Raw genomic sequence first — 12989 nt, forward strand, 5'->3', positions numbered from 1 at the left:
ATGTTGCTTTGTCTCATAGTTATTTGGTGCTCATCTTAGACCCGCTGACTTCTGGGAATGATTGTAACGATTTATACTTATAAGGGCTGGCCACGGGGAGGTGGCATCTTGTTATGCGGTTATGTTATTGTTTTACTGCACCCCTAGGTAAACTAACAGTCTTATTTAATGGCCATTCATCCAGTGGGGAGAGTGTAAGATAACACATTGGGCCTCCCTCCTTCACCCCTATCCCCCTCTCCCCCTCGGCTGAGGCAGCAGTGCTTATTTAATGAGATGAAGTGCAAACATCCTCTCTCAGCATTCAATTGTGTCATCGTGGGGCAGCATTGCTCGTCGACACGATCCATCAGTCCAAACCATGGGTGCTTTTCTTAGCGTAGGAGAGCGAAGCGTCCATAGTGTTACTGTAGGGTCATCGGAGGCCATGATACATGTTGGCCTGTTTGTCTCGGTACGTGTGTATGTTAGGTGATATGATGGATGGTGAGGGTGTTACAGTGCTTTTGTTACAGCTCTGGCCATCAGCTGTATACATTTATAAGAGATGGACATTGTTATCCTCAGTGGTTTATGCTTGGTGCATGACAGGTTTGAAGTTTCTTTTGTGTGAGCGTAATGATGTTGTGATGTGTAAGGCCAATCCACCCCCCCCCACCCCCCCCGCCCTGAGTCTAGACTGAGTATGTGACACATGTGGGTCACACCACTGTAAACTGTCACCCCTGCCAATCGGGAGCTCAGCTCCAGAGGGGTCAGGCTGAGGCTAGTTTCAACAGCGATAGTACATTGGAATAAGACACACAAACCAAGCTCTAAAAAAGATTAGTTTAAAGAAGAGTAGTTTCTTAAACTTTTCAGAACTTGCATAATGTAGTCCTACAGAATATCCCCAACTTGCTTCTCATGCTAGAGAATTATTTACACCGACCATACCTTTAAAAATCCAGCTTTGAATTATAGATGTTTTCCCCCGCTCCGTGTTATTTCTATGATACAGAGGTATAGAGATGGAGGCAGAGGAAAAAGACAAGGGAGTGTAGAGAGACAGGGGATGGACAGACTGCATTGATTGGCTCCAGTTTCACCTTGCAGTCTGGGTTGGGAGCCAGACAGCAGTAGACCTCAGGGGGAACAACCATTCCCAGCACAACACATTGATCTGGATCCTTCTTTGAAGTCATAACTGGCACCAAGATTACACTCACACAAAGACCTACACAGACAGGTATACACACACACACACACACACACACACAAAGACCTACACACTCGTGTAGACAGATGCACACACTCAAAAAGACTTGGAAACATGTGCGGTATACACTCACACAAAATGGTAAGCATGTGCACTCACACATATTTCACACACACATTTCACATTTCCCCAAGGAAAACACACACACACACACACACACACACACACACACACACCCCAATACAGTGCTGCCTGGTGGGAGATGATGACACTGAGTGAAAGCCCACCTCGAGTGTCTCATATTTACATATTCTGTGTGTTTGCCACAGCAATGCGAGAAGCTGGGTCTTTCCTGTAGTTCTGGTGATTGACACGTGCTCTGTGCCTGTGGGAAGAATGGGATCCATTTTCATTTGGGTTCCAGCTGACCCTGAGTGACCTGCACAGGAAGAGCTGAAGGCTATTACTTTGTAATACTACCCAAAATCCTCTAGAGGGTAGAAGGGAGGCAGGAAGGGAGGTATAGATAGATGCAGAGAGGGTGAGTGTGAGAGAGAGAGAGAGATTGTTACTGCGATTCCTGTTTGCTCCCCCAGAGTCCCTGCCCGAGGCTGGTAAGCCAGGGTTATTGATCGAACGAATCGTTGATATAATCTCTCTCTCTCTCTCTCTTTTTCACCCAACTAGCTGTTTTTGGAGTTACCCAATAGCTGTATCACTGCTTTTCCCTTGTTTATTGTCAAGCCTTCTGCTCTTGCCCATGCGACTGTTGACTATTAAACCTCGCACACACAAATGTGGCTCTTCCTCATTCTCCCTCAACCTCTTAAATATTCTAGCAGGGTCAACCACATACAAGGACGGGCCTACAGAGGCTGGCTGTGGTAGGATGAAATGCCAAGTCTCTCTCTCTCTCTCTCTCTCTACCCCTCTACCCCCGCATTATCCCAAAGATGAGCCTGATTCGAGACGACTTGCAAGAAAGGTCATTTTATGCATATCCATAAAGCGCACTACTGCATTTCTCTCCCTAATTTTACCATGGAAACACCAATGAAAGCTCCCAGTGTGTAAATACTGAGAAGGGCATCTGAGAGCTCCATTGCTTGGCTGTACCTGTGATCGCCGACACAATCAGTCCACAATTTAACTTTGGAACAGCAGGAGCTCTCTGTGTTCTGCTAGTGTTTATTCAGGTTTTGGTGTGTGGGTGTCCATGGGGAGGGAGGGAGGGAGGGGGGGGAGGAGGGAGGGAGGGAGGAGAGAGGGAGGGAGGAGAGAGAGAGAGAGAGAGGGCGTGTGTGTGTGGGTGTCCATGGGAGAGAGAGAGAGAGAGAGATGGCGTGTGGGTGTGGGTGTCCATGGTTTCTAAGTGGTTTGCAGTGAGAGACATTAGGTACTAAAACCTTGTCCTCTTTCTGACAACCAGGGCCTTGTCTCTGTTTAGAGCTGCACCACTGGAGAGGAGGAGTCAGGGCAGGGAAGAAGGATTTACTGTCCTTAAGGCTGGGCGATATTGCCTGAATATCATATAACCATTCATATATATATACTTTTTTTATGTGCATTATCATGCTGGAAGTAACTATTAGAAGATGGGTAAATTGTGGCCATGAAGGGATGCACATGGTCAACAACAATACTCAAATGGGCTGTGACTCTCAAGCGATGATTGATTGGTATTAACGGGTCCAAAGTGTGCCAAGAAAACATTCCCTGCACCATTACACCACCTCCACCATGAGAAGGTGTACAGGTGTTCCTAATAAAGTGTCCAGTGAGTGTATATCATCAAAATTGTTGATAGTATTGGACGGTCTGTTTTGTTTCTTAATCATTAGTTCTAAAATATGTAGAATGAGTAGGCATAACTTGACTCAATGCATGCCTCACTTCAAAACATTCCCACCTTAGCCTTTAAATAAGAACTTGTGCCATGTATCATTGTGAATCTTCTGACAGTCACAAATGTGATGTGACCTGTCCGCCACCATAGTCATGATCTCAGTTAACCATTCAAGGATGGCATGGGATCTGTTCCTGTCCTGGATTCAGTAGACTGTTTTCCTTTTAAGTCTCTGGAAATGTGTCACTTAATTTTATTGTAGCGTGTCAATTTCATGTCAATTCTCCACTATTTCGTCTTGCGCATATTCTTTGTTATTCTGCTGGTCGGCAAAGCTGTTCATTTTACAGACGGCCATTCATGTTAAATTATTAATTCAACTGTTGCAGCACACAATCTGTGCGTGTTACGACGAAAGGAGTAGTCAAATTCCATATCACAGTGTGGATCTTACCAGTAGTAGTAAAACGATGGTATAATGTCCAGCCCTATCCTCAAGGCTGTGGCGGTTTTCTGTGGTCTGTGCTGCTGGAGTTATTCTTACACAAGTAACTAATGCACTTACGCCCCAATGAACACACACATACACACACACACACACACACACACACTTGCACATCCCATTATGGTCTCACTACTGCCTCAGAGCAAACACAAGATACAAAAGCCGAGCTCTCAAGTGCTGTCACACACTTACACACACACACACACACATACACACCATGGGCGGAGGCCTCTCTGTCTCTTCCTATCTGTGATTAAATTTGTGGGTGTAAGTCAGTGGAATAGACAGGGCTTTATGAGTTTGTGCAGGCAGGTAAGCCAGTCTGTGCTCCTCTCTTCTGCAGGACTTCCATCCTTTCTATTCCCTCCTCTCCATCTCTGTTTATTAACTGTGATGTGTTGTGGTGCACTCTCTGTGTTCTCCTCTTCCTCTCTCCCTCCTCTCTGTGTTGGGGGAGGCGGTGGCTGTGAGGTATGGTCTGGGTGATTTGATGTGACAGTAATACAGAAAGTGTTCCGCTTTCCCTTATTAGCACTGACGCGAGGGAGCAGGGGGGCGGGCCGGAGGAGCAAGAGAGAGAGAGAGGGAGAGAGGGAGGGAGGGAGAAAGGGAGAGGGGCCTTAGAGCCCTTTTTAGGACCTCATCTCACAGTATTAGAGGAGGCAGTGGAGCTCCTAATATTCATCTATTATGAGCCGGTTTCCTCTGGCCTTGTAACCACCCGCTCTGTAGTCACACACACACACACACACACACACACACACACACACACACACACACTTGTTGTGATTCTTATGTCTTCCATTAGCACTGATTACCTACCCTACACTCTGTAGTGACCAGTGACATGCCCACTAGGCTTGCTGCAGCCCTGGTGCTGTGGTCACAGTAATGAAAGGCTATTTTTCATCATATTAACCCGGTGAGTTTACTAGTGGATGAGTGGAGGGGTTTATGGTTGGCTCACAAGACACTGAATCTGGGCCACAACCCCCTCTCTATATTTCTCTTTCTCCCTCTCCTCCCCTCCTACCTCCCATCCGACACTGACCTCCCTAATCGGGCATGCATTTGCCTAGCCTGAATGCCCAGATAAGGAGAGGAGGAGTGGGGAGGGGCACAGGATGGAGAGAGAGAGAGGCACAGGATGGATGGATGGATGGAGAGAGAGAGAGAGAGGTTGGAGAAGAGATCATAATTGGGCTGACATTCTCTCTGGGTAAAAGGAGAACCCCTGTCTAATGACCGGGTGGGTGCCCATACACCCAGAAAGGTCAGGCTTCCTCAGCCGTGTGTGTGTGTACTATTCACCAATGGAGTTCTCCACATAGTATGCTTGGTAAATGCAGATGGAGAGGTATTATGCTATGGCTTTACTAAACCCTCCACGGCCATAAATTACCATTGACTCCACTCTAGAGAGCAGTTTCAGCAGTTTTGGTACTCCAGTGCATATAGCTGCAGTAAATACAGCTTCAGCTTTATCTAAATGCAGTTTCAACACAGTTATCAAAAGCCCATTCTAGCATCTGAAGCATTGGTCTGGAAATGTGTGTCAGCATTAAGGTGATATCACTATACCTCCTTTTGATGGCGACAGACAGACAGACGGGATGCAGTCTCATGTAAAGTCCCATATGGAGTTGTGTCTTTTAGGAGGACAGTGTGTGCGTGTGTGCTTGCGCGCGCATCCAGAGTCCGGAGAGACGATGTGTGGATGACTCATCACTTCTCCTCCACAGTCTGAGGAGCATGGCTCACACTCACCTCACACAATCTCACTGTCTGGACTGAATCAAGGTGTGTGTGTGTGTGTGTGTGTGTGTGTGTGTGTGTGTGTGTGTGTGTGTGTGTGTGTGTGTGTGTGTGTGTGTGTGTGTGTGTGTGTGTGTGTGTGTGTGTGTGTGTGTGTGTGTGTGTGTGTGTGTGTGTTTTAATGTGTGTGTGTGTGTGAGTGTCTATCTATCTCTCTCTATCCCTCTATCTCTCCCTCTTTTGCTCTCTCTCTCTCTCTGTGAATGTGTAACAGAAAACCTGCTTTTGCTGTACATCAAGCTCTGATTGGCTCCCTGCTGCTATGCTTTGATTAGCCAGGATAACAGGCTTTAGGAGGAGTGCTAGAACATGTCTGACTGGCACACTATCCTCTGTTCTTTAAAAGCTATCACACTGTTTCTTCTCCACGTTATAGATCTTCTGTTTCTTCTCCACTCTCTCTGCCCTCTGGTTAACAAGCTGCCGGGGGACTTCACAATCTTGTTCTCACAATGGAAAAGTGAAGAAACACAAAGTGACTCAAACTAGCTGAATCATCTCTATCCTCAACTTTCCTGTCATTTGGTAACTGCATGTGCTGCACATGCTATATTGATTGTATACTGTATGTGTGGCTTTATTGATTTAAAGGCCATAAAAGTTATATTATATGTAGCCTATTTCCGGTGTGTGGGTTCGAGTGTGAGTCTGGGCCAGGGCCATATGGTAGGGACCGGGAGGCTTCTCCCATTTCCCCAGTTAGCTTTAGCCGTGTGGATCCCTGCACATTTCACAGATCGCCACACACGCACATGCTAAACAGCGCTCGCCACATGGGTGAGGGGAGGGAGCCAAAGACAGCCTCCAGTCGCCCCCCCCTTCCAGTCCCCCCCCCCCCCCCAGTCCCCCCCCTCCCTCAACTAGAGCCCAGGCCTGCTCTCACTGTGAACCCCCCCCAACTAGAGCCCAGGCCTGTCACTGTGACCCCCCCCCCCCCAACTAGAGCCCAGGTCTGTCACTGTGACCCCCCCCCCCCCCTAACTAGAGCCCAGGCCTGTCACTGTGACCCCCCAGTTCAGACACAGCAGCTCAGACAGGACGGCTAGACATACAAGTATGTATGGCATTTATATATCTCCACATTGTCATTCAAACATAGTGAGATGATTGTGAGGTCATCATGATCAGTACATAATGCTTGTATACAGTACCAGGGGAGGCTGGTGGAGGTAGAAACTGAAGGACGGGCTCATTGTAAGGCATGGAATGGAATGAGGAATGGTACGTGTTTGATACCATCCCAAGTGAGAGATACAGTCGTGGAAGGGCTTATTGAGCTACAAGGCAGAGGTTCAATGTGGGTGTTGCCCTTGTAGACCAGATGGACCACAGCATGCGTTGTCTAGAATTTTGAACCAGAATGAATGGGTTGCCAGTCATGTGGGACATGTTGTCTCGTACCGAAGCATGTGTTATAAATAATACTGTTGTATAAACTCCTCCATACCTGCGTCAGAGGAACGAGAAGGCCCATTATCACAGTGTGAAGCTGCAATTGTGCAGCTATGGGCTAGGCAATGTACTGTGACACACACACACTTGCACACGCACACGCACACACACACACACACACACACACTCAGTCTCACTTCACTGCTAATGGGTAAAGAAAATGGACCGGAATAAAACAGTTCTCTGTCAAATTCTTTCCAATATGAGCAAGGCTTTCACACAGTGCAGAATACAGATTAGATGTCTTCTACTCTTCCGACTGAAATAATTGTGTCTGTCTGTCTTCTCTTAAAGTGAATTTCCTCTCATATCTACAGCAAATTCTGTGTGCATTCAATTATCCACTATTACCCACCCTGACTGTGAAGGGGTCTAGAGCCTTATGGAGTTGGAGTCTCACCCTCTTCTGTTCTCTCTTTCGGTTTGCTGCAGGACTTCCTCACGGACCTGATGATGTCAGAGGTGGACCGCTGTGGGGAGAACGAGCACCTGATCTTTCGGGAGAACACACTGGCCACCAAGGCTATAGAGGAGTACCTCAAACTGGTGGGGCAGAAGTACCTGCAGGATGCCCTCGGTGAGTGGAGTGGAGTCGGGGGGGGGGGGGGGGTTGTGGGCTACAAGGCACAACCAAGTAGATTTCTATGGTATCTCTACAGGCTCTGTCTGTCTGTCAGTTTCTCTCTCTGTCTGGCCCAGCCTGTGTGTGTCTGTCTTTGTGTTGACCTGAGGAGAGATAAGTGTGTGTGCGTGCGTGCGTGCGTGCGTGCGTGCACTATAGATTTCGGTTCTGCTGTGTGATAAGATCAAACTGCTGTTCAGATGGAGAGGAGGTGGTCTAGAGATGTGTGTACCATGACATTTCTCCTATCCCACTCCCTGGAGGACTGCTTAGCCAGAGGGACAAGAAGAAATCATTTTAAAAAAAGCAATATTGTTTATCTCTCCGCTGCCTGGTGCAAATTCTTCACACTGACCTCTCTCTAGACTTTTCTCTCTCAGTCTCTCTCTTCACGGCCTCTCTGTTTCTCACTTTCCCTTCTGCTGTTTTGCATGTATCTCTACCCACTCATGCTGAATAGAAACAAGTCCTAGTGTTATCATAAGCAATCCAAGCCAATTAGGTCATGCTAAAGTGTCCATTGACTGTTAGAGGTCACTGAGCAGTGTTCAACGACCCGTGAAGGCCACTGTGTCCAGGGCAGACCCTATTAGAGCCATATAGTCCCCCCCCCCCTCTCCTGCCCACAGCCCCAGCCCCAGCCTACCCCCAGGGCCTTCCCCAGTCCTTCCCCTCTCCATGTCTTCCTCCACCCAGAGTGTACAGATGGAGTTTACACAGCACTAAGTGCCCTCTCTCTAGCCTGCAAGGTTAGACCAAGGTTAGGCCAGCGCTGCAGTTCTGTTTGTCTGCAGTCGCTGCGATAAGCCAGGTGTATGTTTATGTATTTACCTCACCCCGCCTGATTTAGAAATGTACACAGCAGCATTTTTATCTGCAGAAAAGCACACATCCTTCCTGCAAATTCTCTCTCCTCTCACCCTTGTCTCTCTCTTCTACATAGATCTAATATCGGTAGTGCAAATTCCTGTGCATGTGATTGTTTGTGTTTGTGTGTGTGTGTGTGTGTGTGTGTGTGTGTGTGTGTGTGTGTGTGTGTGTGTGTGTGTGTGTGTGCCTGTGTCTGTGTCTCAGGGTTACATTAACAATATATTGAAGCCTTGTGAATAATGCATGGGTATTTTTCTTAGAGTTAATGTCGTTTGAAGCCTGGGTTGAATAATTGAACACGTCTCTGGTGAAGATTGACTGGCTGTGGCGGCCGAGGAGATGACACAAGGACGGCCAACCCTCCGCGGATCGTTGGAGAACAGAGAGGAGGGGAAAAAAGTGTCTCCTCTATGATAATCTCTGTGACAAACAGAGGAGGAGAAATGATTACACCTTATCACTGCCAAACTAAAGATGGCTTCTCTGTTCTGTATTCTTCATGCGGACAGGTAGCGCAAGGCGGGGCGTCTCTCCTTCACCTGACCCAGCCAAAGTTGGCAGGCAGAGATGGAGGAGTTGGTGCAGCGTTGATGAAGAGTTGTTCTAACGTTGTTTAGGGGGGTCATCATCTTGTCTAGTGGATTGATAGTGATGGAGAACATCCTTGATGGAGTGTTACCTGAGATGACACAGGCTTGACGAGACCATCCTGAGTATGGTGTCCGTTTTCATTGCTTTGGGGATGGTGTGATGATGTTTTGTCCTGGATATTGTATGTTAGTATGCTACTTGAATAGAGACTTTCGGATTTAGGATTCATTGGACCTAAGAGGTGTGCTGAGGGACAATAGCATAGACTGACCCCTGGTGGTCAACCATCATAATTACCTACAGCAACAAACTCAATTGCCACGAGTCTCAAATAAATAATATTATTTGAGACCAACTACACTGCACTTGGTTACTCTACTGAATGAAGCTGAATGCATGTTTGTGTGTGTGTGTCTCTCCTGTGTTGAACAGGTGAGTTCATCAAGGCCCTGTATGAGTCGGATGAAAACTGTGAGGTGGACCCGTCCAGGTGCTCCTCCAGCGACCTGCAGGAACACCAGAGCAACCTGAAGATGTGCTGTGAGCTGGCCTTCTGCAAGATCATCAACTCCTACTGGTAAACACTGCAACTCTCCATGACGTCATTCACAAGAACTTCAAATCAACTACTGCTTGGATCACAGGACATAAAATCGTTAAACAAAAAGTTAAAGGTAATAGGCTCGTCGTAAACCTGGCCCCTCCCTTACACCATTGACTCCTCCCTTTGCCTGTCTTTGCAGTGTGTTTCCACGGGAACTGAAGGAGGTGTTTGCGTCGTGGCGACAGGAGTGCAGTAACCGGGGGCGACCGGACATCAGCGAGCGTCTGATCAGCGCGTCTTTGTTCTTGCGCTTCCTGTGTCCGGCCATCATGTCGCCCTCGCTCTTCAACCTGATGCAAGAGTACCCTGACGACCGCACCGCACGCACGCTGACACTCATCGCCAAGGTCACTCAGAACCTGGCCAACTTTGCCAAGTGAGTGCGTGTGCATGTGCGTGTGCGTGTGCGTGTGCGTGTGCATGCATACGTGAACATATACTCAGGCTCTCTCTTTCTCTCTCTCTCTCTCTCTTTCTCCACCTCCCAGGTTTGGCAGTAAGGAGGAGTACATGTCATTTATGAACCAATTCCTGGAGCACGAGTGGACCAACATGCAGCGCTTCCTGCTGGAGATCTCCAACCCAGAGACCATCTCCAACACGGCGGGCTTCGAGGGCTACATCGACCTGGGTCGCGAGCTCTCCACCCTGCACAGTCTCCTCTCTGAGGTGGTCTCCCAGATGGAGCAGGTCAGATAACAACAAAACATCATTATTCAACACACAAACTCAATGCATCAAATCGGAATATCTCTGCTGCATTGTCAGTCCCCTTAGGCGCTTTAATGATGTACAGGGTAAATTAGCAATGTTTACCAAACACTATTCAATAATGTATAGCATGTTTACATAATAAAGTTACTGCACTGTGTTCGTGCTGATGACAATGCTGTATTGGAATGCTGTGAGGACACGGAGGAGGCAGACTAATGGGATTGTAGGGACACATACATTAGCTGTGGTTCCGGATGGAGGGCTGTGATGGTAATTAGTACGTATATCGAGGCCAAAGCCAGAGACTTCATTTGCCTTAGTGCCTTTAAAGCAGTCCATCCTCACAGAATACGTTCCCTTTCAATAATTAATGACTCTCAGATCCTTCCATCTTTGAGTCCATCTCGACTGGCTTATTTCATTATTCAGAGAGAACGGGGATAAGTAGAGATTATTACCCTGAAATGGGAAAATAACATCCTCTTAGACTGGTACAGGCAGGCGTTGGTGGTTTCAGAGCTAAATAGTTTCCCTCTCATCTTAGGCTTCTGTCTGTCAGTCACTACAAAGCTGCAGTGGCACCACGGGAATAACGATGATGGGCTGCGGTCCGATTCTTCGAGTGATGGCAAGTCAACTTCACTCGCAAACTTCACTTGGGGGAATCCCCAAAAAGCCCGAATGAGGCAGCACCCCAATCGCAAAGTCTATACCAATTCTTGTCAATTGCAAGTGTGTTGCTTTGCCCTCAACCCTCGCTTTTACTCCTTCAAAGCACGTCTGTATGGATGTTGACACGTTGGGCATGAAATCTCCCTCAAAGCAATGCAGTTATATCGACACAACTTTTCGGAAGAATATCAAAGCAAAGCCCGCTCTCTACTGCCGACATCCCAGGTGTGGTGGAAGTAGAAAAAAAATGCATTATCCAAAGTCCAAACATTAAACATTTGATGTTGTCCGACAATGTTCTACATTTGTATGTTTTGTCATTTTCAAATTGGCTATGTTCAACATCTCAATACAATAATAGGCTTTGCAATATGATTGTATTATATCTCAAATGAGTCCATAATATTATGCTGTAGCTTTAATTTCGTCCAATATTTCATTCTGCCTATGGTATTTCCCACTATAGTACTCCAGTACTGTACGTAATGTATCATTTTAGAAACTTCCGTTTGTGCAACAAACCGAAAAACAGGATATTTATTCAGATCCTCAAAGACAATATGCTGTAGTTTCTGACAATGGCTTATATTGGGCTGTGTGTTACTGCCCTGCTGTGAGTTTGCCAATGATTAATGATTTTAAACATTTTGTGGAGGGTCTAACGAGAAGATTGTCAATTAATCAGGCCCCCCCGAGGGAGAAGTGTGTTCCATTTACCATTAGTTCCCGAGTGAACAGTCCTTTCCATTACTAGCTGAAGTCAACTTGGCTTCATGTGAGTGGACTTATTTTGATTGACACATGTTCGTCATATCTGTCCTCCAATCAACTGAGCGACTGAAGTGGACTTGCTGTCATTTGGAGAATGGGTATTTCCATGGTTTCATACCATGATTGAGAGGGTATGATGTCATCACTAAGGGACAAAAAGTGTCCCCCGCCCCCAACTCCTTCCCTGATCTCTGTCCTCGTACCCATCCTCCTCCTCAGAGCTCGGCTTCCAAGCTTGGCCCTCTACCCAGGATCCTTCGGGAGGTGAACACAGCGCTGACCAACCCGTCCAGCGTGCAGATGACCGCCCCGTCGTCTGACCGCATGGGTTCTCCGCCCGCCGGACCAGGCTGCAGCATCTCTACGGGTCTGCAGAAGATGGTCATCGACAACGACCTCTCTGGGTAAGAACAGGGATGGTGGGGAGGGGGGTACGGGTCATGTAAGGACACTGGTAGAGATGGGTAGGCTATCAGGTAAGATAGGGTAAATGCAGAAGCGCTACAGTATAACATAACGTCACAGAGAGATGTAGGACATTCCTCTGTGTCTGTTCATGGTATTAGATAAAACCCCATTTATTCAGCTGTGTGTTCCTCCTCCAGAAGCCAGTCCGTCTGTTCCTCTCCTTTATCTCTTCCCACCATCTCCAGACAGACGGACAGACAGACAGGTTCATTGTGTTCAGCAGTGGCCCGGGATCAATAAGACTAATTAGCCACTGTCCCTATAAGCCCTGGTCTCAATGCCCCGCCGTCCACACTTTATCAGGCTGTGTGTGTGTGTGTGTGTGTATGTGTGCGTGTGCATGTGAGGTGTGTGTGAGGTGTGCGTGCGTGCGTGTGTGTGTGCGTGCATGTGTGTGTGTGTGTGTGTGTGTGTGTGTGTGTGTGTGTGTGTGTGTGTGCGCGCGCCATTGTCCTCTCACCCTGCTCTGAACCTGAAACCCCAGATTTATAGAGGCCAGCGTGAATGAGCCCACCAGTCCTTCTTAATTGCATCCCATTCACAGAGCAATGTCGTCTAGATACGGAGAGGGAGAGAGGGAGAGAGGGAGAGAGGGAGAGAGGGAGAGCGCTGTGCGAGTGATGGAGATTACAGGAACATAAATCATGTCTGTCGAGGTAATGGTCTCCAGACAATAAAACCTCCATTGCGGTGGTTGAGGAGAGGAAGAGAGGAAGAAAGGAGGTGTGTTGAGGCGGATTAGTGCGGATCCCTAAGCGAGCCGTAGGACAGATAAACAAAAGTCCTCATCCGTTGCCCACTCCCAAATAAACCAATGCAAATATCCACTTGCCAAAACCTGGTAGCGCTCTACAATGCAAC

At 47.6% G+C, this 12989-nt stretch overlaps 1 protein-coding gene across 1 annotated transcript in view; it reads left to right on the forward strand.

Annotated features, from left to right (window-relative positions):
* The window catches only part of dab2ipb (DAB2 interacting protein b), an 89309-nt gene that overhangs the window by 63367 nt on the left and 12953 nt on the right, over window positions 1-12989 (forward strand). The window contains exons 7-11 of the mRNA XM_083670733.1: window positions 7249-7393; window positions 9332-9476; window positions 9643-9879; window positions 9992-10193; window positions 11880-12064. Of these exons, the coding sequence (XP_083526859.1) occupies window positions 7249-7393; window positions 9332-9476; window positions 9643-9879; window positions 9992-10193; window positions 11880-12064 (914 nt within the window). The remainder of the gene's footprint in view (window positions 1-7248; window positions 7394-9331; window positions 9477-9642; window positions 9880-9991; window positions 10194-11879; window positions 12065-12989) is intronic.

Source organism: Argentina silus (assembly GCF_951799395.1).
Source record: "Argentina silus genome assembly, chromosome: 5".
NCBI lineage: Eukaryota > Metazoa > Chordata > Actinopteri > Argentiniformes > Argentinidae > Argentina > Argentina silus.